Raw genomic sequence first — 27,437 nt, 5'->3', positions numbered from 1 at the left:
GTCTTGTAGCCAGGTATTGTATCGTTTTGACAAACGTGACACATGGAGTATAATGTACTCTTATTGGCAATCCGATTTATGATGCATGTCTAGTGCATAAAATCAGCAATTTTCAGCACCATCATGCGCCAATTTCCGGTTATCAGCACCGATACATACCTAACAGAGTGCCATTAACCGGTTGTCGGCTCCATAAGCGCAGAAAAATGATATTGTTAGTATACAATAAAGTTTTGTACATACTTACCTGGCAGATATATACTTAGCTTAGGTCTCTGACGTCACGACAGAAAATTCAAAACTCGCGGCACACGCTACAGGTAGGTCAGGTGATCTACCTTACCCGCCGCTGGGAGGCGGATGTAAGAACCAGTCCCCCTTTCTTGTCAGGTTATTTTCTTCCACCTGTCTCCTGAGGGGAGGCTGGGCGGGCCATCAATCGTATATATCTGCCAGGTAAGTATGTACAAAACTTTACTGTATACTAACATATCATTTCTGGGCTCAGCTCGTGTCGCTTGCGCGAAATAATCCTTTAATCTATTTATTTCTAGGGGTAAATGCTAACACATACCAGAGAATAAAATAAAAATAAAGAAAAAGGTCAGTATGACTGACCTCGCTCACCCTCTAGGAGGGTGTCGTAGGAACACTAGCGAGTGAGACCACTACCACGAGCCCAAATGCCAATAGAAATCTCCCCAATACAAAAACCCTCCAAGAGGGGAGCCGTCCACAGAGGGAGGGCAGCTCGTACTACTACTACACCATCCCATGCTTGCGAACTGCTGCGCCTCTAGTGGCCACCTTTTAAAGTTAGCGCCAGGAGCACGTGCTAATTTTCTCTCTGTGTTTTTTTTTTTGTGCCCTTTCGTGGATTTTTACTATAAATGGAGCGTGCAGCTATCGGCCGCAGCTAAGTTGTTAAGTACTCAGTATTTACGGTTAGCGAGTTTTTTTTTCCGTCTCCGCCCCGACGGTATTTGCCGTTTTTTAGGTATAGATACGTTCTCGGGGGGCTGGAAGCATGGCAGCATGTCCTGCCGCATGTTGGTTCGTTTTTCTTGGTCTCCCCATACTAGAACACCCCCATTATTATTTTACGCTCTATTTTGATTATCCGCGTTATTAGTCTACTCAGTTGTTATACATGTATGTATTTCACCTTTATGTAGGCCTTTTTCTATCCAGGACCCCTAGTTCAGGTTCCTTGTATCGTCCCCTGACTAGCTTTGAGTGTAGACTTGCCTTCGGCTAGTCGCACACAATCCTGGACTTTTTTCTCCTGCTTTTTCCCTTCCTTTCTTTCAATTTTTTTTTATTATATATTATATTTTTATGTTTTTGTTTGTTGTAGGTTAGTTGGCGTCTGGCTTAGCCTAGGTCCTGGCTCGTTTAGTAAAGCCTAGTCTACCGTGATCAGTTCGGTCGCTTCCTCATAGCTTCTCTCTGATCAGTTTTTGGTTTTTCCCGCCCTATGGGCCTATATGCTACCCCGCTTTTCATTCTGGTTTGCTTCCCGATAGCTTCTCTCTGATCAGTTTTTGGTTGGCCTAGGCTTGGTTACCGTATCTTAGTTTACCCTGCCTCGTGGTCACTACGTGATCACTGAGTCAGCCAGGCGCCTGCCAGTCCCCTTCCCCCTTCCCCCTCTCCCCGCTCTCCCATAGAGTCGGGCGGGGGTGGGGTCGGTCTGTCCTGCTCGCCCACATGCCCGAGCCTGCCCCCCCTCCCCCTTCCCCTCCACCGGAGGGCCTGGAGTCCGACAGTCCCCCCTGACTGGTTCCGACTCTCTTGCTTCGGCTCGGGCCGGCCGGGGGTGGGTACGTTGGGGTGGGGGGCTCTGGCCTTCCCCCCCTCCGTTACTTTCCTTTTGTCGCTCGGGTTAGCGCGAGTCTGTAATGTCATCTCGCCCTTCCCTCCTTACTAGAGCTCCTCCCTATCGGAGTCCCCCTGGTATCCAGCGGAAGGGTATAGTCCACCATAAGTTGGACCGGAGGCCTACAATAGGTCATTTACTAACCGTAAAAACCGTATTGCTGGGTTACTACACCCTCCGCTTCACTGGACCTAGTCCGGTTACTTGCATGTAGGTTTTTAAGAAGTTATCTTTGAAAGTTTTTATCTTAAGTTTGTTTTTAAACCAAATCCCCCACCCCTCCCTTAGTAGTTACCGGATCTCTCCGGATTATAGCCATTCAGGCCATGCAGGTGAGGGGTTATTGTTTTTCCCAATTTTTTCCGAGCTCCGCCACGTAACGGTAAAGAGTTCTTTTTTGTCCTTAGTCTGTAAGTGTTACCCCTTTAAGATACTCATGTGTCTTCCCACTTACAGCCACACAAACCTGTGAGCATCCGGGATGTTCCGCTACACTTCAGGACCCCTGTGGACACGAAGTTTGCCGGTCCCCATGCTCCATGCGCGACTCCGCACGGGGTTAACATCCAGGTCTGGTACCATGAGACGTGTACCATATGTTTACGATCTGGTGAAGCCAGGCTTTGGGAAGGCGTAAGTATTTCCATCTCCGCATGCCGCTCCGCCTCTTTTACTTCTTAAGTTTTCATCATTACTTTTTGAACTTAAGGCATCTAGTTTAAGTTCTATCCTAAGTTTTAGTTTTTAAGTGGTTTCTTAAATCTAAAATATATCCTCTCTTACAGGCTCCGCAGTAAGAGATACGGCATTGGCTACCCTGCGGGCCTGGGTCGGAGTTTTTGGCAAGAACGCCGCCAAGGGTCCAATGCCCCTACATTCTGGAGAGCGTTTAGCTTTGTTAATCTTCCCCGGAGGCAAGGCGACTGATACGTCGATCCGGTAGAAGGCGGGGGGGGGGGGGGGGACCCCTCTATTGCCTTTATCAAGAACAACAGCTGGCCGGCCTCCTTGACTGAACAAAAGACCAGGATATCTCCACGGATGTCGCAACCCCTGGCTATAAAAATGTTTGAACCTATGGTAGGTAATAGACGACCTGTTGGTCGAGGTAAGTAATGCAGGTACCCAAAGGTGCCTCCCTTGGGAGTGGACTGTTTCTTCTACCCCTGCAACTTCACCATCCTTTCCCAGGCTTTACCGGTGATGAGTTATTACTCCTCCAGAGGCTTCGTTAGGCCTAAGATCAAGGTCTAAAAACTATGACCTTGACTAAGACGTCATCGTCCTCGAAGAGACGTCCTCGTCTTCTTCTTCGCGTAAGTCCCTCCCGGCTCGTAATCCCGGCTCAGACAGGTCTAAAGGGTCTAGCTCCGGCTCAAAGTCCTCAAAGAGTAAGCCTAAGGAGAAATCCCGTACCCGGCAGTATCACCAGTTCCACTACCTTTGGGTGCCTATTCAGAGTCTCCCCCCTCCACCTCCGCAGCAGCTCCGGCTCTGGACACCAATGCTGGGCTGTTTTGCAACAGGTGGGCGACTTGGTAGGCTCCCTTAAGACGAGTATGGAACATATGATATCTCGCCTGTCGGATAGGATAACTTCTCAGGTACTATTATAGCCGGCCTAAGAGAAGCCCCCCTTGCCTCTCCCTCAACCTCTAACACTAGTGGATCTCAGCTTCCCCCCGTATGACTCGCTGCCCCGCTTTTCTCCATGAACAATCCTTGGAGAGTAGCGTCATATGCTTCCCTTCCAAGATGTCTCATCTCCATACCGGAGTTTGGAACTCCGAAGAATAGAGGACTTCGAGTTCTACCCGGAAGGCCTACAGCCTCCCTTCATAGGCTACGCTAGGCTCACGCCTTCGGCTATGGTTAGAGATGACAGGGTACCAAGGAGACAGTCCCCTCTATTCTCGGGACCAGGCCCAACGAGAAGGCTTAGATGTCTAAGACGACATGGACTGTTCGAATACCAAGAATCCAACCATTCAAAGTCCCTTTTACCATTTTCACGATGGATGAAGGTACCCCCCGCTCCCTTTCCTTACCAAGATAGCGAGGTCGACCATCTCAGCAGCTCAAAAAGGGGACCCATGCCTCAGCCTGAAAAAGAAAGCAGGACCCCACTTCTCCGTTTGCTCCCGTCAATTGGGAGAATTATGGGAGGACTTGCCTAACACTTTCACAGCTGGCAACTCAACCTGACTGTGCTATGGAGCGTTTGGTGAAAAAGTGCCCAGGCTCCCGGATAGTCTTATTCAAGCGAGTTTGACTCGAAAACAACAAAAGACTAGCCAGGTCAATCAACCTGATGCTATGTCTGAGGTGCAACCATTGGCTTATGGTTCAGAACCAATTTTTAAGCTTATGACCAAAAGCCCTGACTCAAAACGGTGGCAGTCAGACATGTTTTCGAGTTGCCACTGCTAGAACAAATTGCAGGAAGCATGTATTGCTTGAGGCCAACCATTTCGCATGAACCGAATAGGTTTACTTTCTTTTTCTAACATCTGGTGCGCAGATCTCTCCCAGAGGCCTATGGTAAAGAAGTACAGCAGAGGCTACGAGGTTGAACCAAAGCCTTAAGGACCGTTGGGGGTCTTATGGCTAGGAGAAGGCAAGACTTGACACCAAAAAGGTAAGGGGGACAAAAGAAGCCCTAGAACGTTTCCAACCTTCCAAAAGAAAGCAGCCGCGCTTTCCCTCAACAAGTTTCCTACAGTGCCGTTAGTGCAGACAGCCTCAGCCCTCCACGTCTAAAGGCCAATAACAGCCTATTTATGTGATATCCCTCAGCCTCAACCCTCCACCTCATACGCCATCTCTCCAGCTTTACAATGCCAGCCGCCTTCGAGAGGTCAAGCTTCTCAGAAGTATGGACCGCTCGAACAAGGGAGGCAGAGGTAAGCGGTCCTTTCGTGGGAGAGGATCGGGAGGTCCCTTCAATAGGGAAAAGAAAGCACTTCAGAGGAGTCGAGGGGGTTACCAGAACCAATGAGGAACTTCAGGTAGGAGGGGAAGGCTGTTTCACTTTCGCCACCGGTTGGAACTTCAGCCAGTGGGCTCAGAGCATAGTGTCAAAAGGGCTTGGGTTGGAGCTGGTTGACTAACCCACCTCCAGCCAGACCTTTCCGTCAACTTCTTCCAAGGAATTGACAGAGTACGCAGAGGGACCTCCTTCAGAAAAGGAGCTATAGTCAAAGTCAAGAGATTAAAATTTCAAGGTCGTCTTGTTCAGCGTCCCAAAGAAAGGCTCAACAAAAGAAGGGTAAATCTTAGACTTGTCCCCCGCTTAAACTTAGCCCATCCGCTGCGACAAGTTTTCAAGATGCTCACGATCTCACAGTGCGACCTTACTTCCCCGTGGGGCCGTCCCCACCGCCTCTATCGATCTTACAGACGCTTACTATCATATCCCTATTGCAAGACACTTCCGTCCGTATCTGGGATTCAAGATAGGAGACCAGGACGTTCTCCTTCAAGGTAGTCCCCCGTTCGGGCCTCAACGTGGCACCCAGGGTGTCACGAAGCTAGCGGAAGTAGTAGCAACAGCTCAGAGCTCAGGATTATGGTAGTAGCGTATCTCGACGATTTGTTGAATCTGGGCCCCATCAGTCGAAGAATGCAACAAAGGCCACACTGAAAGTGATCCAATTTCCCTAGAATATAGGGTTTCAAGATAAACAGATCCAAGTCCAGACTCACCCCGAGTCAAACTTTTTCCAGTGGCTAGGCATTCAATGGGAATCTATCCTCACAACACTCTGTCGATTCCATCCCCAAAACCAAAAGGAAAGAAATAGCGAAGTCAGTCAAGCAATTTCTAAGTCACAAACTAGCATCGAGGAGAGCTCAGGAAAGAATCCCCTCGGCTCTCTCCAGTTTGCTTCAGTAACGAAACATCTTAATGAAAGCCAAACTGAAAGATCTAACCAGGATCTGGCGCTCTCGAGCAAATGTCAGGTCCAGGGGGACAAGCTATCCTCAGTACCTCTGATTTTCTTAAAGAACCGGCTTCGGCCCGTGGGCAAAAGTCAAGAATCTGTCAGTGTCAGTCCCTCTTCAGTTTCCCTCCACCCAGGGTTACCATCCACACAGACGCGTCCTTAAGCGGCGGGAGGGTACTCCCAGGTCAAAAAGGTGCAAGGAATTTGGTAACCCCACCGTTTCCGTCAGTTCCATATAAACGTACTGGAGGCAATGGCAGTCTCTTGACTCTGAAAAAAGATTAACGCCCACCAAGGTACTCCCACATAAAGCTAGTCTTGGACAGCGCAGTGGTAGTACATTGCATAAACAGAGAGGCTCCAAGTCACCGTCATCTAAATCACGTCATGATAGCCATCTTCTCCCGCCTGGCAGACAAAAGAAATTCAGTTGGCATCTTTTTGCCTCCACCCCCACATAGCTGGGAGTAAGAAACGTCATAGCAGACGCCCTATCCGATCAGTACCCTAGAGTCGAATGCTCTCTAAAGACGAGAAGTTTCGTTCCCCAATGGATCCTTCAAAGAGTCCCAGGGCTACAGTGGATCTCTTTCGCATCACAAGCGAACCACAAACTACCGTGTTATGTAGCCCCCAAACCTGGACCCTCCCTGGCTTACCCCCAACGGACGCCCTGGCTCTGGACTGGAACAACTGGGAGAAGATTTAAACGTCTTCCCTCCAGTGAATCTCCTTATTAAGGTCTTAGGACAAATCTAGGACCATTCAGGGGGTCAAGTGGCTCTAGTAGCCCCAGACTGGCCGAAGAGCAATTGGTACCCCCCTGATCCTGGAACTGGGTCTTCGTCCCCTTCGGATCCCCAGTCCCAAGCTCTCCCAGTCAGTACAACGGGAAGACGTGTTCGCTTCCTCAGGGATTCTCAAAAACCCTAACTTTATGGATTTCATGAAGTTTGCGGCAAAAAAAAGAGATGCGAATATTGACCCTCCAGAATATCCTTTCCTGGAATCCGATAAAAGGGATTCAACTTTGAGGCAGTATGATGCTGCCCCGTCAAAAGTTAGCAATCTTCCCTGAGAGAGTCAGATATCAGAATCATGACAGTTAATTCTGCTATATCCTTTTTCAGATCTTTTTTTTTATTTGAAAGGGTTTAGCAGCTAGCACGATTACGACAACAAGTCAGCATTGAAAAAGATATTTCAATTTGGATTTACATAGACTTGACAGATACCTATTTCTCCGTCTATTCCTAAAGCATGTGCTAGACTTAGGCCCTATGTCAGGCCTACGTCAGTTTTTTTCATGGTTCTTAAACGATGTTCTAAAACTGGCTTCCGAAACCATAAAAATGACACATGCTCGTTTATGATGCTCCTAAGAAAAAAACTCTGTTTTTATTAAAGCCTAGCTTCAGGAGCAAGAATTTTTCAGAACTGTCGGCTTTATCCAGAGAATCCGGATCATATTCAATTCCTTCCCACAGGGGAAGTGCTACTTTATCCTCCCGGAACGTAAGCTTTTTAGCAAAGAATGAAGATCCTTTGATGATGTGGAACCTTGGAAGGTACTACCCCTTCCACAAGATGGTTTCCCTTTGGTCCGGTTTCAACCTTACGAGCCTTTCTATCCAGGACCTCCTCTTCCTCATCGGGGTTGGCCCCTCTTTAGGAGGGAAAAAGGTGGTACTTTATCCACTAAAAGGCATCAGGCACAAATCCTGTACTTTATCAAACCAAGCCCAATCCTGACTCCTTTCCAAAAGCAAATGATGTCAGGGCGGCAGTAGCCACCTCATTAATTACTTTCCAACATAGAATTTTGCTGATTTAAAGAAGTATACGGAGGAAAATCGCCGACAGTGTTCAAAACGTCACTACCTTAAGTCCTTGGAAGCTCTGAAATTTCCAGCAGTAGCTAGCGGGTAACCATAGTTTCCCCTGACTCTAGCTAGATTATAGTAGAAGATTCAGTCCGCCTTTCTACCTGCTCACCCAAACATTCGTCTATTTCCTGCCTTGTTCATTAACATTTACTTGTGTCCCTTAGCTGCTCTATGATTGTATAGTGCCCTTTTGTCTGGTTAGGGACACTACATCTGATTTTACCATACTGATCTCATGATTGGTTATCCCCCTTTATTTTTTATGCTAGGGGATACATCATAACGCATGGTTACGGGTTTTGTATATTAAGTCCATAATACATTCCTAAGATATTTTGATTTTTATCATTGATCAAATATTTATTTATGTAAATTTATACTAATTTGCTATTTCTTTATTCTTGATACAATGTTGTTACACAGATTTATTGTGATAGGTAATCTATGTACCTATTTGTATATATAAAAATTACCTATATTATTAACATAATTAGATCTAAGGGTAATTTAAGCATATTCTGATTTTGTTTTACTGTGTACTTGTATCCTTGTTAGCAATTATATTCATTCTTTTATTTTGTATCTTTTATTTTAGACCTATTTTGTTTTTTTTTATTTTATATTTTCTTTTTACTTTGTTTACAATCTTGTGCTGTTTTTTCTCTGCTGGTACGATTTTCGCTCAAGCGACACGAGCTGAGCCCAGAAAAAGGATTTGACGTAAGGAAAAATCTATTTCTGGGCGATTGGCTCGTGGTCGCCAGCGAAATACCCCCCCTACCCATCCCTTCGCTCAAGATTGTCTGCTACTTCAGGATGGCCACTAGAGGCGCAGCAGTCGCAAAGCATGGGATGGTGTAGTAGTAGAGAGCTGCTCCCTCTGTGGGACGGCTCCCCCTCTTGGAGGGTTTTGTAGTGGGAGATTTCTATTGGCATTTGGCTCGTGGTAGTGGTCTCACTCGCCTAGTGTTCATACCGACACCCTCCTAGAGGGTGAGCGGATTGTCAGTCATACTGACCTTTTTTCTTTATTTTATTAATTCTCTGGTAATGTGTTTAGTACATTTACCCTAGAAATAATAGATTAAAGGGATATTTCGCTGGCCGACACGGAGCCAATCGCCCAAGAAATAGATTTTTCCTTACGTCAAAATCCTTTTTTTGTACATGAACTCCCTGCCAGAATATATACTTAGCTGATTGACACCCCTTGGTGGGGGGGGGGGGGGGGGGGGGTGGGAGAGACACATACTTACTTTAGAAAGTGGGGACAACACATGTTAAAGGAAAAAAAAATAAAATAAAATAAACCCCCTGGTTCCCCTTGGTTACCTGATTTTAGGCAGAAGACTTGATAGTTACTGTCTATTAGTCTGCGTTGCCTAAAGAGTCTCAGCGAGGGCGTGACCTATGGCTGAGAACTCTTTGGGTCTACCAATGGGAACTGAGTCCACTTACTTGGCAGAATCCAAGCAGGATCGGTCAATGGGATCAACCCGCTTACATGCCAGAGCCTATCACTACCAATTGCAGGAGCCTCAAGCACAACCGATCACCTAACCAAAATACTAACATTAGTATACGAAAGAAGGAGTTGTCTCCTGCAACCTCCTTCGTACAACCAAAAAACTCAAAATTAAAACTAACACGGAAAAGGATTAAAAAGGATGTGTTTTCAGCTCCCTGCCCCAGCACTGAATCCGCCGATACGTAAGGGCCTAGCCCAAAACACTTTTCATACGTTAATCGATACGTCCTTTAGGTAGTGTGATTGGGAGAAGACTGATTCACACCTCCAAAAGTGGCCTTCATAAGGTTTTGTTTTTAATGACAAATTCTTCTTGAAAGCCAAAGACGTCGCGATGGCCCGTACTTCGTGCGCCTTGACTTTCAGAAGGCTAAACTGTTGCTGATTGCAAGAAGTGTGTGCGTTCTCTAATAACATTCCTGATAAAGAATGAGAGGGCATTTTTAGATAAGGGCCTACTGGGGTCCCTTACAGAGCACCAGATTGCTTTCATTAGCAGCAAGTCTTTTCTTCCTCTGAAGATAAAATTTCAGGCTTCTCACCGGGCAAAGAGATCTCTCCTCTTCTGTCCCAACTAAGGAGGATAAGCTTTTGATTTCGAAGCTCCTGGGCCACGGTGAAGAAGGGTTTTCATTCTTGGCTAGGAAAGCCGGAAGAAAGAGCAAACCGCGGAGCCTCCTTGGAAACCTACCTCACCTTCTAGAGCCTGCAGCTCGCTGACCCTCTTCGCTGACGCTAACGCACAGAGAAAAAGAGTCTTCATCGAAAGGTCTCTGAACGAAGCTGTATGGGGAGGTTCGAACCTTGAGGACCTCAGGAAGAGCAGCACGACATCTAGATTCCAGCTAGGAACTAAGGAGGAGGTTCTTTTAACCGTTTCAAACGATCTGATTAAATCATGGAGGTCCTTGTCTTCAGATAAGTTTAATCCTCTCTGACGAAAAACTGAGGAAAGCATGCTCCTGTATCCCTTGATGGTGGAGACAACTAACCCGCATTTTTTTTCCACCCTCAGGAAGATAAGGAAATCTGCTATCTGAGTCACAGAGGTACAGGAGGAGGAAACTTTATGAGTCCTGCACCAACGTCGAAAAACATCCCACTTCGACTGGTAGACTCAGATGTGGAAGGTCTATGTGCATTGGCAATAGCCCTAGCAGACTTTGCCAGAAAAGCCCTTAGCTCTGGACGAGACTCTTGATAGTCTTGAATCCAGTCAGCACTGAGAGCTGGGGGAGGTTTTTGTGAAACCTGTCGAAGGGGTGGGGCTGTTTGAGCAGATCGACTCTTAGTGGTAGGGATCTTGGGATAAAAAAAACATCCACCAGCCATTCCAGGTACCCTGGCTGTGAACCAGTCGTGGGCGGGCCAGAACGGAGCTATCAAAGTCATCCTTGCTCCCTCTGAAGCTGCGAACTTCCTTAACGTTTCCCCTAGAATCTTGAAGGCGGGAACTGCGTAAAGATCCAGATTCCTCCAATCCATCAGGAATGCATCTATTGCCACTGCTCTTGGGTCTGCAATAGGGGAGCAAGTATAGATCTATCCCTCGCATTCCTGGAGGTCGCAAAAAGATCGAGATGGGCCTGCCCCCACGTCCTCCACAGCTCCTGGCATACGTCCGCGTGCAGAGTCCACTCTGAGGGAAGACTTGATTCCTTCTGCTTAGCAGATCCGCTCTGACATTTCTTTCTCCCTGTACGAACCTGGTGAGAAGCCTTATCTTCCTTTCCTCTGACACAGGAGGAGCGATCTCGCTGTCTCGTACAGGGAGAAAGAGTGAGTCCCCCCCTGTTTCCGAATGTAGCCAGGGCTGTGGTGTTGTCCGAGTGATCTGAACATATTTCCCTTTTACGAGGGGTTCGAAGGTCTTGAGAGCTAACCAAATCGCTGTTAGCTCCTCCTTGTTGATGTGCCAGGACACCTGATCCCCATCCAGGTGCCTGACACTTCTCTCGACCCGAGAGTAGCTCCCCAACCTATGTCCGAAGCGTCTGCATATAACACTAGGTTGGGGTTGTTTCCGAACCTGTAAGGAAAGGCCTTCCTTGAACAATAGAGGGTCTAGCCACCAACGTAGATCCTCCTTTACTCTCTTGCGAAATCTTGAACGCAAAGTCCAGACCTTGAGATTTTCGATCCCAGTTCCTCGTCAGGAAGAACTGTAGGGGTCTGAGGTGCAACCTTCCTAGAGAAACGAATTGTCCCAGCGAGGAGAGTGTCCCCAACAGACTCATCCACTCCCTCGCTGTGCATACATCTTTCTCTAGAAAGATTGCTACCTTCTCCAAACCTCGGGTTATCCTCTCTGGGGACGGATACGCCCGAAAAACCTGAGAAGCCATCAGAATCCCCAAGATAGATACGCTCTTGACTGGGGATTAGCTGTGACTTCTCGAATTCACTAGCAAACCCAGAGAAGCTGCTAGATTCAACGTCACTCGTAAGTCCTCCAGACATTTCTCCTTGGATTGGCCCTGATAAGCCAATCGTCCAAGTAGAGGGAAATCCTCACTCCCTCGAGATGAAGCCACTGGGCAACGTTCTTCATCAATCCTGTGAATACTTGGGGGGCCGTGGAAAGGCCGAAGCATAGGGCCCTGAACTGAAAAACGTTCCCTCCCACATGAATCTGAGAATTTGCGAGAAGAAGGATGGATCGGCACATGGAAGTAAGCGTTCCTGAAGGTCCAGCGACACCATCCAGTCCCGGGTCGAAGTAAGGCTGCTAAGACTGATGACGTCGTCTCCATAGCGAACTTCCTCTTCTTCACAAAGACATTCAGGGCGCTCACGTCCAGAACCGGCCTCCATCCTCCTGAGTTCTTAGGGAACTAGGAACAGACGGTTGTAGAACCCCGCTGAAAGAGGTCCTGAACCATCTCTATTGCCTCTTTCTCTAACATCAGCTCTACCGCATAGAGCGGGGAGGGCCTTGGAATTCATTAGTGGGTCTTTGGTAAATTTGGCCAACCAGTGGCCCTTGGAGTGGTGGTCAAGGGTGGTCTCGAGATAAAGGGAATGAGGTATCCCCTCTTGATTGATCGCGAGGGACCAGTTGTCCGCCCCCTTTCGTGCCCAGACATCTGCAAAGTTCAGAAGTCTGGCACCCACAGTTGTCTGGAGGACACACGAACTACTTCTTGGCCCTAATAGACCGAGAGAAGGTCCTTCCTCTTCTAGGTGGTCTCGAACCTCTGGAGGAAAAGAGCGAGACGAAGGTCCTCCTCGAAAGGGTTCTTGCCTACTTTGAGCCTCCTTCTTCGTCTTCTGTTGAAACGAAGGTTTCGGGATTCTAGCAGAGCGAGCCAGCATATTCCTGCGTCGCTTTTGCTGATAACGAGCCGGAGATATCATTAATAATCTTCTTCGGGAAGAGTTGCGGGGAAAGTTGTGAATACAGCAAGGAAGCTCTCTGTGCGTGAGAAACTGCCTTGGTAAGAAAAGAGCAGAAAACGGCCCTCTTCTTTACTACTCCTGCACCAAAAAGTGAAGCAATTTCCCCGGAACCGTCTCTCACTGCCTTGTCCATACAAGACAGAACTGCATGGAGGTCTTCAGGCGAAAGAGTGTCTTGCTCTTGAGTCCTCTTAGCCAAAACTCCAAGGGTCCAGTCAAGAAAGTTAAAAACTTCTAAGACTCGGAACATTCCCTTCAGAAGGTGATCCAACTCGCTCATACCCCACGTCGTCTTCACAGAATTCAGCGCCGAGCGACATGCGGAATCAACCAACGAAGAGAAGTCCGAGTCTGCAGAAGAGGGAAGAGTCAGACCCAAGGGCTCTCCTGACTCGTACCAGAACCCCATCTTACCCGTCAGCTTGGACGGGGGAAAAGAAAAAACTGTCTTGCCTTTCTCTTCTTTTGAAACCAACCAGTCGTCAAAGTTCTTCAGAGCCTTCTTCATAGACACTGTAGGCTTCATCTTAACGACTGAAGACTTCTTAGCCGTATTGGTTGTTGAAAATAAGGACGGAGGAGACGGAGGAGCAACGGCCGAAAGAGACTCCCAAAATCTTGCAAGAGGAGGTCTTCAGTCTCTTATATGAAGAAAGCCGAAGCATCCTTGGGCAAATCTTCCTCAGAATCCCCAATAAATTCTTCCGAAGAATGACGTCTAGAAGCTCTACTGCCCGGAGGAGAGCGCCTACTAGGCGAGCGCCTACTGGGAGAAAATCCAAAGGGAGAGCGCTTACACGGGGAGCGCCTACCAGGAGAGCGCCTAGTAGGGGAGCGCCTACTTTGAGAGCGCCTCCCAGGAGAGAGCCTACTTGGGGAGCGCCTAGTTGGAGAGCGGCTACCAGGAGAGCGCCTACTTTGAGAGCGCCTCCCAGGAGAGAGCCTACTTGGGGAGCGCCTGCTAGGAGAGCGCCTACTTGGGGAGCGCCTACTAGGAGAGCGCCTACAAGTGGAGGCTCGTCTGTCGGAAACAAATTCTAACACCACAGAAGAGCATCTGGATAAGGGAGAGCGCCTATCAGGCTCTCTGCGCCTGCTAGGCTCTTGGCGCCTGCCATCCTCAATACGCCTGCCAGGCTCTTGGTGCCTATCGGGCTCACCCCAAACCCTGCCAGGCTCTTGACGCCTGCCACGGGGAGAGAAAACATCCACAGAGGATTCCCTGTCAGAAGCGCGGCGCTTACAAGGCTCTGAGCGCCTATCCAATCGGGAGTGATCCAACGGAGGAGAAAGCTTCTGTTGCCGTCTACAAGGCTCTTGGCGCCTACTAGGCTCTTGGCGCCTACTAGGCTCTTGACGCCTACTAGGCTCCGAGCGTCCGTCAAAAGGAGAGTGGCCACCAGGCAAAGAACTCTTCCTTCGCTCCTGACGAAAACGAGGCTCTTGACGTCTGTCAAGCTCTTGACGCCTAACTGAAGAGGAGCGGAAATCCTGAGGAGAGAGCCTGTCCGGCTCCTTACGCCTGACATGCTCACAACTCTTGCTGGGAAGAGAGGAGAGCCTACTCGGAGAAAGATCCCGAGCTTCAGCCTGCACTTCTGACCTCCTACTAACAGGCTCAAAAGCTTCTCTAGCCAGAGGAGGTTTAGCCGAAGGAACGTTCTTAGACTTCTTCACCGGAAGTGAGGCGTCCTTCCGACGATGAGAAGTCCCGGCAATAGACTCCGCTAAAGCCGCAATCTGTGCCTGCAGACCCGCCAGGATACGCGCAGGAGATCTCTTAAACTCCTCTACAGGGGACGAAGTCCGAGAGCGAACAGGAGAAGCGTAAACGGACGAAATCTTGGTTCTCTTGCGTTCCACTTCTGGTTCTTCCGCGAAGGATTCGGGGCTGGAAGGAAGGGCGCAAGGAGCCTTCCAGGGCCTCTTGAGAGGGCGAGACGACTCTGAGGCGCTCCATCTACGCTGAGGAGAAGGCGACGAAGAGGACGAGAAGCACTGGCGCAATAAATCCTTCTTGGTTCGATCCAAGGCAGCCTGGGAACGAGCAACAGGAACTGCCGAGGGGAAACGCCCTGACCTTGGTGGGGGTTTCTCCCTAACCTTCCTGCGGCTTTCGACTTTCCTCCTCCACTGGGTCCTGGGAGTCTGGAAGAGGTCTAGGCCTGGAAGCGTTAGTGAGCCGGTCAGACGCACCCTCCACTGCACTAGGGGCACCTGCACTTGATCACTTGCACTATCATCACTCTTACCTTGTCGAGAGCGAGTGAGGCTCTCCTTACTCCTGATCGAGGCTCTCCCAGAAGCAACTTCCGAAAACGAATCTTCGGGTTCAAAGCTGGGCGCAGGGGCTGAAACCGGAGAAGGAACTACTTCTACTACAGGATTCTCAGCGTCAACTTCACTCACCCTCGATCTACTAGAGCTCCTTGAAGAAGCCTTGCGCACCCTATCCTTCTCTAACTTTCTCACATAAGAAGAAAGAGCCTTCCAACCATCCTCATCCAAATTCTCACACTCTTTGCAAGGGGTTAATTAATAAAAGAGCATTCATTCCCTCTACAAGACGTACATACAGAGTGAGGATCTAATGCAGCTTTAGGAAGCCTAACTTTACATTCCTTCACTGAACAAACCCTAAATAAACTAGGTTTCTTAACTTCAGAATCATCCATGATTATAGATATTGTAAGAGAAATCCAAAAGAAAAATCCAAAAAACAGTCCAAAAAGCGTATGCCAAGCCAACAAACAAAGGGTACTTCACCAAAATCCAAATCGTCGGCAACGAGAACGAATTTAACTATCATAAGGACTGAACAACAGGTGTTGTCCAGCCGGCGACAGAAAATAATCTGACAAGAAAGGGGGACTGGTTCTTACATCCGCCTCCCAGCGGCGGGTAAGGTAGATCACCTGACCTACCTGTAGCGTGTGCCGCGAGTTTTGAATTTTCTGTCGTGACGTCAGAGACCTAAGCTAAGTATATATCTGGCAGGGAAGTTCATGTACAAAATCACTGTATTGGTGATTTTCACTTATCAAGCCGTCGGAACTGAACCCCCACCCCCCCAACAATAACCGGGACTGCTTGTGTACTTAAATGTGATCTAAATAATCCAGGACCAGGCCTTATCTCATATGGGCAGTCCCCAGTTATCGGCGGGGGTTCTGTTCTTGGCAGGGTACTGATAACTGTAAAAACTGCCATTAACCAAAACTTCGCAATTTATGGTGCCGAGTTTCTGTTAATGGCACCGATAACCAGTAAATACAATTTCTGTCAGGTATGTTATGGCACCATAACTCTATTATTGGAACCTTATGGCACTGATAACCAAAACTCAGCCCGTTGTGCCATAAATTGCTGATTTTATGGCGCCATAAAACCAGACCTCCATTAACCAAGTCCGCACCATTAAGTGTGAATTAAATCCTCCCAATTAGTAAGTTTTTGTTTTATACAGCCAATACATTTAAATGTGATCTATAATAATCTGGATTAGGTAATAGTACCCTGTACAGGCAGTCTCCAGTTATGGGCGATCCAGTATTTTGGCCCTTATCTATTGATGACAATAACTAAATTTTCAGTACTGATACGTGCCAATCCCTGCTGATCTTCAGTTATCAGCGGTGCTGAGCCTTGCTTATCAGTACTAATAACTGGAGAATGGCACTATTATCACTGATTTTCGGTTTGTCACGCCATCAGGAACAGAACCTACCCAATAACTGGGGACTGCCTGTACTAGGCTATGAAAAAACAAATAAGCCTAGGATTAGATATGTAAATAATATTCAAGGTTCAATAAAAAAAAGAAACCTAATTTCTACAGCTCAGCAACCTATCTGTAAGGCTACATACTAGTAACGTCTTATGTAGCCTATATCCTTAAAAGTGATATAAAACTAGAGAAGAGGCAGTACCCTAACCAGATTAAGTAGGAATCCCCTTTTTAGGGAATATCCTACTATTGGCTTAGAAACAGCATGGCTGGGTATCAGACAAAAGGTAGTCTTGGCTACACAAAATAGAAAACCAAATTATAAGAGGGTTCTTTTCCGTTTAATTTATATTCTTAGTTTTTAAATGAGCCTAGAAAAAACAGTGGCTTAAAATATGTTAAGCAAGAACCTAAGAAATCCTCTATCTTTAGCTCCACACAAAGATTATACCAGAAGCATTTACATAAACCTTACAAAATAGTATCTTGGGTTAGTTAAGGGGGCCGGCCGGCTAATGCCCTTTTTTAAGGACAGGACTTTGATATTCATACCACTTAATAAGGTGACTTGGGACATCTCCAAACCGCATATGATTTTCGCCTCTGACCTTCGGTTTTGTGACGCCAGGGCGATTTATCCCGAAAATAACCATTTTTCAAATTCTATCTACTCCCTTGATATTTAATATTAAGACCTGGGATTACTACCATATATAGACCTGATGTAGACCTCCAATCGAATATAGAGTTTTTTTTCTAAAAGTCATTTTTTTGCTAGATATGAATTTTTCAATATGGTCAAAAAATAAACCCTATAAATCAAGAGAACAAAATTTATAAAAAAAATACGAAACAAAAATTGGAAAAAAGGGCTCTATTTGATTGTTCTATAATATCTTTCTGAGTTATATACCAAATTCCAATGTTATAGCTTTTAAACTAAGTGAGAAGATAGATTTTGAAGGTCAATAAGTATAGTTTTGAGATACGGGTGTTCAAAGTTTTCCTTCGTATTTCTATAAAGACAAAGTTAATAAATAATTATTATTATGAATGTATATTTGTTTTTTGTGCATTAATAAACCAAAACTATTTTATTTATCATAATTTAATCATAAATGATGATCCCTTTGCTCATATATTGTCAGGCCTGGGGCACTGCTTTGAGGCAAGATGGGGCACTACCATTAGCCTTCCTAACGCAATTCTCTCTCTCCCCTCCCCCTTCACTAAAACTGCTTAGTTAGCAGCGAATTTTCTTCTTCTGTGTGTTAGCAAGAATGTTTTCCTTTTTTTTTTTTTATTTCCTCTCTTTGGCATGATGAAATTCTTGCCCGAAACAAAGGTAAACAAACGTAATTGCCAGAGAATGTCAAGAGGTGAAACTCGAAGGCGTACACTTTTTTTACAAAGACAATTTAATAAATCATGATTATTATGAATTTCATATTCCATTTTGGGTATTAAAAAACCAAAACTTTGTTATTTATCATAAATAAAGATCTCTTTGCTCAAAAATCGTAGCCTTAGGCACAGTGTGACGTGTGCTGTCAAGCAAGACGGGGGCGTTACTAAGCAACCCTCCCCTCTCTCTTCACTAACTACGCATATATTATGATATTCTGTAATAATACTAGAGCGATTTTTCTTCGTCTGTATGTTGGCGAGATGTTTCCCTTGTCTTTTCCTCATTGGCATGATGAAATTCTTGCCGAAACATACATAAAAACTACGTGAAAGCAGGCGAATGTCAGACGTGAAATGGAACGTGTAGACTACTTGACATCTGTGATCACACTAAATCCGGACTGGACTTGGTAGCCTTGAGCCTGAAAGTTCTCTTCTCGACTCGGGGAATGCTAACAGATGCCATTTCTCCCAATTTCTTTGACAATAATTATCAAAATTTACGGATAATAGAAGAAAAATATTAGCATTTTGGTGTATCGGACTTCAATGTGTTAGGATTATGGTACGTTAACTAATTAACCCTGTAACACCAAAGTAGAGGAATGTTAGACGAAACTATTTCGTCTCACACCGTATATTCTCAATTGCCATACGAAGCTCCATGAATTTTTTCATGACTTTGCATTTTTCGCCCTATACCTCCATATATAGAGGTTCCGGCCAGCCCCCTTAACCAAATTAATTCATAAAAGATTCAGTTTAAGTAATACGTACAGCCAAACAAAGGTTACAAAATTTACAGAAGAGTCCCTTTTTAAGAAAAATTACACTAATTAGTTTCTAACTCGGTTTTTTCACTACAGACCATTAGGCATGAACATCTGCTCAAGTGCTCTGTAGTAAATTGCACGGTTCACTTTTTGCCAGCGGGTACAACCCATAGTACAGTATGCAGCAAAACTCGAGTGACCCGATTTCAGTGATTTTCGTTCAAAAAGTGACTAACTGGCAACTCTTACCTTCTTCACATTTCTAATGACACTGAATTGCAACGGCGAAACATTTTGGAACTCGCTCATAAAAAGATACAGTTCATTAGCATGGTTTTATATATAATGTTATATATTTTTTATCAAAATATAGCTAGGTCATTAGAAAAAACATTAACACCTTAGTTTTTAATCATGGTAAATATGAAAAGACGTAAATATTAAACGAATTTTACATGTTAGCCATCATAGTAATTTATTTAATGTAATGAACGTAACAGAGATGTAGTTGTGGGCGTGGCCTAACATGACGTCAACTGTGGTCATTTGCCAAACATGGTTGGAGCAACCCGACAGCTACCGGAAACGTCACCCCCAACAAGGAGAGCTATAGTTGAGCTGCATCTCGCCAGATTTTCAAAAAAGACATAGCTAATCGTCTTAATATCAACAAGACAACTGTGTATAGATGGCTAAAACGATACAACGACGGAGAAGGATTGAAAAGCCACCTAGATCTGGGAGACCCCGCTGCACAACCGCAGAAGAAGACGAAGTGTTATTAACTTTATAACCAAACACCCGTTTTCGTCATCATTTTTTCAGTGAAACGAGAACAAATATACAAACATCAGTTGACACTGGTAAGACGTCGGTTTCGAGAAGCTGGTCTTCTATGTAGGAAACCTGCGCTCAAGCCTCTACTACACAGACGCATATGGACCATCGTCTCGGGTTTGCGCTCGAATATCTGTCCAAGAGCGAGCAGTTTTTGGGAAACTTATATTTTGTGACGAGAAGACTTTTTGCAACGACCAACAGGGAAGACTGCACTGCTGGCGTCAGGAAAAACCAGGTAATGAACATTTACTTATTTTGCCTTATATTTTTACGTGGTAGCCTAGGTGTGATATACTTTGTATTATAGGCCTAGTCTGTATATATGCTAAAGCTTTTAATGAATAGTAATTCCTCTTACACTGGTTTTTTAAACCTGCTGACAAATATCTTTAATGGAAGTTACGATGTAATCAGGGAGAAATAATGCAAGAGAAGAATATAAATTAACTGACCTAGGGTGGGAGTTGGTTGGGAATTGACATTACTGAGGAAGCAGTTAAATATCTATATAAAATCCCGCCTCCGCTTCGACCGCCTGCGCTTCGAAGTGTTGCTTGGCGGGGAAACCAGTCGCAGAGGAAGTTCGTGCTAGCTTTCCTTCGAGTCTCGTGAATGTTTGAATACACATTGCCACTGACTTAAAAGTCGTTTAAGGTTACTATGCTATGACAACTTTCCTATGCCTCTTTTCCGAATTCATAATATATACTATTAGGCCTACAACCAAAGATTTCTTTTAATTATTTCACTGTAAAACTAAGTCTGGCAGAAAATACAACTGACGTAGCTGTTTCTAATATTTAAATAAGTTTTGGTTAAATGCATATTAAAGAACTGTATATATATATATATATATATATATATATATATATATATATATATATATATATATATATACATAGTTTTATAGAATAACCTTATAGTGTTTTCTTAACAATGCACTTCAAGTCTTAAAAGTTAAAAGTTCGGTGTTATAGCAATATTACTGAAAGTATGGCTTAATAAAAGCGTCAGTTCTTTTTTTTCTAATCCATAAGATCTATGATGAGAGGAAGAACTGCAGTTAAAACAGTTTCTTTTATATTTAAAAGTAAGCCCACTGTCATTGTTTCTCTCCGAATATCTGTAAATTTATATTTTCTCTAAATCCTTCTCTCTATTTTTTTCAGATTTGAGGATAAATATGTAGAACCAAATCGACGAAGTGGGAGGATAACCGCTGGCCTTTGGGGTTGGATGGCGTCTTGCGGACCAGTGCTTTAGTGCCAATCCATGAGCGATTAAATGGCAGGCAGTATGTTGACATTCTTGACGAGGTGCTGATCCATCTGTTAGGATGCTACTGATTCCGGAACCGTGCCCATATTCTTGGCAATGGACAACTCCTCTGTTCATAATAGCATGCAGTAAGAAAGTGGTTACAGCAGCATCCAGAAGTTATTCGGATCGACTGGCCTGCAAAATCTCGGATCTCAATCCCATTGAAAATTTATGGGCCATATGACAAAGGAATGGGATGGCTCCGTTTCTGAACAGTAAACAAGCCATCATAAGCCATTGCTTGTCAGTGTGGGAGTCAATGCGTGGGGAAAAAGGGGTATTTGCAGTAGACTGGTTGACAGTATTCCTAGACGGCTTAATTCGGTAATAGACAACCTAGGCTCAACATACTAAATATTAATTAACCCTCCCTCTCTCTCTCTCTCTCTCTCTCTCTCTTCTCTCTCTCTCTCTCTCTCTCTCTTCTCTCTCTCTCTGTATGTATGTGTAGCTATATATGTATGACGTGTTTTAAAAGACGAGTTGTGTTTACTCTATTTGTTTTGCATGGAATTTGTATTATTTTTCACAGGGACCTATGTATTCAAAGAATATACGTATTTTTTAAAATAATTATATTGGTATACCATTTACTTAACCTATACCGTTTTTATTATCAATCATATTCATTGTTTGCTACTTGGTTTATTAATGCCTTTACTAAGTACCGTTATTATTATCAATCATATTCATTATTGCTGCTTGGTTATTAATGCCTTTACTAAGTTACATTTCTTGAGATCTACCTAAGATTTCATAGACCCAACTGTAAGGGTGCATAGTGGCCCGCCAATGGCTTAGCTTGCCTTACGTAGGCCAAGTGCACTTCGCGCTTCTCGATTATATCATTCTCATTAAGCCTATAGGCCTATGAAGAAAATAATGACGGAAGTATACCACACCAAGACTGTGGAAGAATTTCACAAATCCTGCTTTATGGTCTTATAGACACCCTTCATAAGTTACAAAGATTTGATTGCAACTTGTTGCTGTCTGGCAATATAGCCCAGTATGTTATAAAGCCAATAGCATTGGCCTAGCCATTATTGTTTTATAATACGTTGCAGTTGTCATTCTGTAGAATCTGCACTCGACAGTTGTAGCTGATAATATCCGAGCCTGATTATAGTCTTCATTCCTAAAATTACAAAGTAAAAGTAAATCAATATAATTAGTGTGTTTTCTAATAGCGAAGATTACTCTTCACCTCGCTTATTTATTCAGTTATTTATTATTTACTTTTCTTCAAACTGAAGAAAACCCCCTCGGGAGACTAGACTTATGTAGCACTAGCTATAACCTAAGCCTAAGCCATAATTTATTGCAAGTATCGAAATCATGATCTCGACTAACATTTGCTTTATACACAAAGCCACAAAAGCTAAAAGTAATAACTTCGAATTCATATCCCAAATGCACCCCATTTTTATCATTAGACTATGCTCTGCTCAACTTTTCTCTTGCTCTCCATCGCGATGTCCTCTTCACAGTGTCCAGACTCCAGACTGACGATTCCACACGACTCATGGAAGTCACGGTGATCTGAGGTTTTCATGCTACAGTAACGTATTTAGTTTTCGTTCAGAAATATTGTGGAGCGTGAAATATTTTTGGTTTTGCAGGTTCCAATATATTTCAATTATAAGATTGCTATATAACAAGTGACCAACTTTTCCTCATATATACACGTTTATAAAATACGAGATTTAATTACTAAGTGGCAACTTGAGACAACGCTTGTCCAGTACAAAAATAAAAAAGTCACACGAGTTTTGCTGCATACTGTACCTGCCATGAACAGTCCTTTTAAAGAACATGACACATTTGCTTGGTTGCCAGAGATGTGCAAAATTTGTAGTAGGCTCCTGGCAGCCAGTTTTAAGGATGAAACAGCTCATTTTAAGTGGTCTCAAAGTGTCCTACAGTTTAGCAAGGGTGAGGAAGGGGGAGATTATATCTATCTGGCAGAACTCCAGCAGCAAATATTTAACTTTTCACAGAAGATCTATGTTTTGGCCAAACCCCGTAACATCAGTCCCCAATACCTCCCAGGTTAACCCTGTGGAGGATATACAGGAATCTTCACTTGAAGGTTATTATTTTTTTTTTTTTTTTTACAAGAAAATGTAACTTGGTATTGCTACCGAAATGACCTTACTGAACCCAGAAGGATCAGGGACACAGCTTTCAGCTAACCATGGGAGAAACCTTCCAGAAGGAACTACGTAATTCTCCCTAACAGCTTTCCGATGTTGAACAGGATCCTTCACCCCATATGGATACAAGGATCCACCTAACCCAAATTGAAATGACTTCATTTTTGGAGAATAGTAGTGTTAAGAACAAAAAAGTCTATGCAAAAACTTATGTAGGGAATATTAGCTAGAGAAATCTACTACGTAGTAGAGTTATGGTAGATGAAGGCAAAGGAAAGGTAGAAAGAGTGGTAGCAACAGATTGCAGTAGTGGTTGTTTAACATGTGAGACTAAATAAACCACCGCCTTCGCCAAAACAAAAAGGTGATGATTAAAGTTGAAAGTCTGAATTTTGGCACCTCCAGTGGGTGGTTACGATGGATCACGACAACCACTAATATTCGCATAAGGGTGGCACCGGAAGCTGGAGGCGTTCAAGAGTGACCACTTATGTAAAAGTAGGGTGTATCCCAGGAGAAAATAGGGAGGAGCCCGAATTGAAGGAATGTTACTCTGTGTCATTTTGAGTGATAAGACAGTGAATTTGTGTTTCAATAATACGTAAGAAGAGAAACATGGTGTTTAACTTGCCCTGAATCCAATGAAAGAACTTATGCAAATTCTCCTGAGAGACTGGATAAATGAAAGGAATTGAATTAATCTAATTTCAGAATCTGCAAGACGTCCAGACAGTAAGTAATCTACAATATACAACAATAAGTTCCTACGAGAGAAAAACTCAACAACAAAGCAATATACGTAGACCCAAGGCGCATGATTCAAAAGTTTTTGCCTAGTAGGCCTATAACTATTTTTCCGCGAATTTTAAAAAAACTTTTTATATCGACGTACCATACGTCCAATCGGCACCCAACAGACAATTGATATAGACGTTTAATACGTCCAATCGGCGTTAAAGGGTTAATACTGTATACTAAATTTAATAAGATTAAATGATATCTAATAAAAATAATAATTCTCGCTCTCTTTCACTAAGATGTATGTTTTTTGTATGATAAATAATTTACTAATTTTCAAATATTAATATTAATGTAAATAGCAATAATATCAATTTATTAAAGAAAATATTATAGTGAATTGGTAAGATTTTAGTTTTAATAAATTATGTAAAATTTTAAAGGAATGCACATCATCCCTCAACTTTTTGCCAGAGACTTAGAAAAAGGGGGAAGGTGAGCCTGTCACAAATGTCAAGAGAACTGACAGCAAGGATGGGGGAGTGTTGCCAACTTAGTGGGTCTAATAAGTGCTGCCAACTTGGCAGTCAAAGGACATAGTGGAAAAATCTCTCTCTCTCTCTCTCTCTCTCTCTCTCTCTCTCTCTCTCTCTCTCTCTCTCTCTCTCAGGAAATGTCTCTTTAATCAATTGGTATTAATACAATTGCACACTGTTTATGTGTTCATAGTGTTTTAAAAATGCTAGTAAGTAAATGTAATACATCTTTGGAAGACAAAAAATAAACATATAAATTATTTATTTGTCAGTCGCTAGTGAGGAGAAACAGATTAACATTCCTGAAAGATTAAGAGAGATAAACTACTGGTGGGTGGTGGTGGTGGTGGTGGTGGTGGTGGTGGTACGCATACCCCGCGAATACGGGGGGACCACTGTATACTGTTTATATTAATAATCATAATATGACAAATTTTGTAAGACAATTTGTATTTTTCATAGCTACAAGCCTGAGGTCTTAACAATAGGATAATTTCTAGCGCCTAGCTGGATCCGGTTAAAACGCAGATGAAAGCAAGGAATCTTGTGAGATCTAGCAACACGTGCATATGTCGGGTGAAGAGTGGTCAAGGACACACCTACACCACTGCGTCAGTCTTTTCTCAACTGCCTGGGAGAGAGTTGTAACTGACCTCTCTTGGCCTTTGCCCGGTTCTTTGCCCGTTTCAATTGTGTTTAGTGTGTGTGGCTGTTATTATGGCTTCTGCTCCCTCTTGGCCTCGTCAACGGGTGTGTCCAGGAACTCCAGGCTTTCCGTGTTCTCATTTTTTGGCTTCGGCGGCAACCGATCCCCACATCACGTGAAGTAGTGTCGCTCTTATGTTTGCACAATAACATAATTCTCTCTCTCTCTCTTGGTCTCGGAATAATTCATAATATCACTCTCTTATGTAAGGTTTGGCTAGGAGTATTAGAATTATATGTATATACCTTTAAGGGTACTAATGTTTAAGATGACTTTGAAATGACATTAATAATATAATCTTCAAGGTTAATAAAATAATAAGATAAAAATTTAAAGTAAATTTGATGTGGGATGTTTTTTAAGGTATACATTTGGTATTTGGATGTTCAAGATAGGCAGTTATAAGTGTTTTTAGAGGGGGTTCTAAGTATTCGTGGATTTTAACTATTCGTGCAAGGGTCTGGTACACATTCCAAGTGAATACAGGGGGTCTACTGTATTTCTATAGTCCATAAATTCACTATTGGCAACTTCTAGACTGGCTAAAATCAAGTGGGTGGCTCATGAGGCAGTTAGTTGTGATCTTCATTTCACAGGAAATTTGCATATATTTACAGTATTTTTCTGAGAAATATCCACAAATTCCTATTTTTTTATCAATTTCATCATAAAATGCACTTTATGTAATAACACAATTTCAAAAACCCAGTATAAACATTTTAGTAGGCTTTTCTTGAGTTTTAACTAACAAAACAGGCAGCTTTAAAATTTAAGGAATTTAGCTATGAGCAGGGGAGGGGGGGGGATCTGGTGCGCATCCCCCGCGAATGCAAGGGAATACTATACCTAGGGGTTGCTTTTGGTTTTAATTCTTCTATGATATATGAGCTGTTATAATTTAACAAAATAAAACCAATTTATTTATTGGAAAGAATATGCATAACTTGGTAATATTTAAGATTGTCTTATAAAAAAGGCCCCACAGGGAGTTGTAAATAGTAGTTATTTTAAATTTCTTGTAGGAGGTAGGGGACATTTTTTAGAATTTGTTTTCTTACATCTTGTGCATTTGCATATCTTCCTCTTTCCACTGATGTGTTTTTTCTTAAATTAGCCAACCTCAAAGTTTACCCGGCCTAGGGTGCTGCTTATTTATTTCTTAGCCGGGCTCTTAAGGGTTAAAACTTCCATGAGCTCAAACATAGACTGTGTATCAGTAGGTGGCATGGTTAGTCCTGAACCCATAGGCACTAGTATAGTGGAAAATCAGAGAAAGGTGCATCAAAAAAGCAACCATACCCAGCATACTTAATAGGTAAGTCATTACAGAACTAAAGCCTAAAAACATTGTTTCTTGTTTTTGTTACCAAAACTTGTGGCTTGACCTCAGGCCAGAATGTTTTAGTTTTCTCTTCGGATTGCTGGGATTAAAATTTTGAGAGCTTAAGCCTTTGTCACCTGTAAATTTCTCTGTGAAGCTCCTTCAGGACTACAAAAGGGACTGAACTATCAAAACACAGGTTTTAACACAGGAAAACCCTATTTTTGGTAGTCGCTGTTGAGTCCTCTAAACTCTCCCACTTCCTTGATGAAAAGAAATGGGATTTGGGCAAGGGATCATCCTACATTGACCAACAGAGAGTAATGGTTCTTAGTCTTTTACTGGCCAGGTTATAAACAAGATGGCTGACGTGCATGCACAATTGTCACTTCTTCCAGATTTTGCTGTGGGAAAAACAAGGTTCAGCCTTGCTGATGATGAGAGAAAATGCCTCTTGTCTTTAAGCCCATTATACTCCATCACGTGCCATTGTCTTTATCATCAAGACACAATACCCAGCTACAAGATCAAGCTAAAAGGTATTTCTCTAATATATTAGTTTTGTCACCATGGAGCTCTGGCACACCATGGAGGGGTAACTCCTTGAGGACTCAACAGCGACTACCAAAAATAGGCTTCCCCTACGTCAAAACCTGTTGTATATTTTAATTCTATTAATTTTCTTCTCACTTTGTATCAAATATAGTATCCTTAGTAAAGTGTTATCTTAAAAATTTAGGTTTCCTGTGCTCACACTACAAACCAGCCTAAAACTGTAGACAAAGCAGGGGATTATCTACACTTACTGATGTTGGCTCTCAAGTGCTGCCTCTAATTTTGAATGACATAGGACAGCATGCTTTTTACGTCGCAAACTTTGGTCTCCAGGAGACATGTAAAGAGCATTTTCAAAGCATAACACAGACCTGCAATGAAAATAATTAACAAACATTTAATTCATATAATTACATCTCCAAATGCAAGAAAAATTTAAATTCTCAATTTTTATCATTAATCTTATTACATACATTATTTTGAAGAACCCCCCCCCCCCAACAAGTAATTTCTAGACAGCCATAAGGCTTGTTCAAAAGATTTGTTCTTTAATACAAGCTGAAATGAGGCAAATTATACTTATGGATAATGAACAGCCAAGTTAGAAAAGACTAAAGGGCACAGATGGAAAAATAAAGGCACTACAACTGGGGCAGGGGATATTGTACAGCTCCCTTAGTTTTGTCTAAAATGTATCTGAGAAGGCACAAAGTGAGTGG

The 27,437-nt window shown here is 43.5% G+C and overlaps 1 protein-coding gene across 1 annotated transcript in view; it reads right to left on the bottom strand.

The window, feature by feature from the left end:
• LOC135195790 (tetratricopeptide repeat protein 17-like) overlaps positions 1-27,437 on the bottom strand; it is a 163,099-nt gene that overhangs the window by 75,564 nt on the left and 60,098 nt on the right. Inside the window, exon 6 of the mRNA XM_064222271.1 lies at positions 26,970-27,089. Within this exon, the coding sequence (XP_064078341.1) occupies positions 26,970-27,089 (120 nt within the window). The remainder of the gene's footprint in view (positions 1-26,969; positions 27,090-27,437) is intronic.

This window comes from Macrobrachium nipponense, chromosome 23, assembly GCF_015104395.2.
Source record: "Macrobrachium nipponense isolate FS-2020 chromosome 23, ASM1510439v2, whole genome shotgun sequence".
In the NCBI taxonomy this organism is placed as follows: Eukaryota; Metazoa; Arthropoda; class Malacostraca; order Decapoda; family Palaemonidae; genus Macrobrachium; species Macrobrachium nipponense.
Note: the sequence above shows the minus strand (reverse complement) of the source record. Positions and strands in the feature narration are given on the sequence as shown.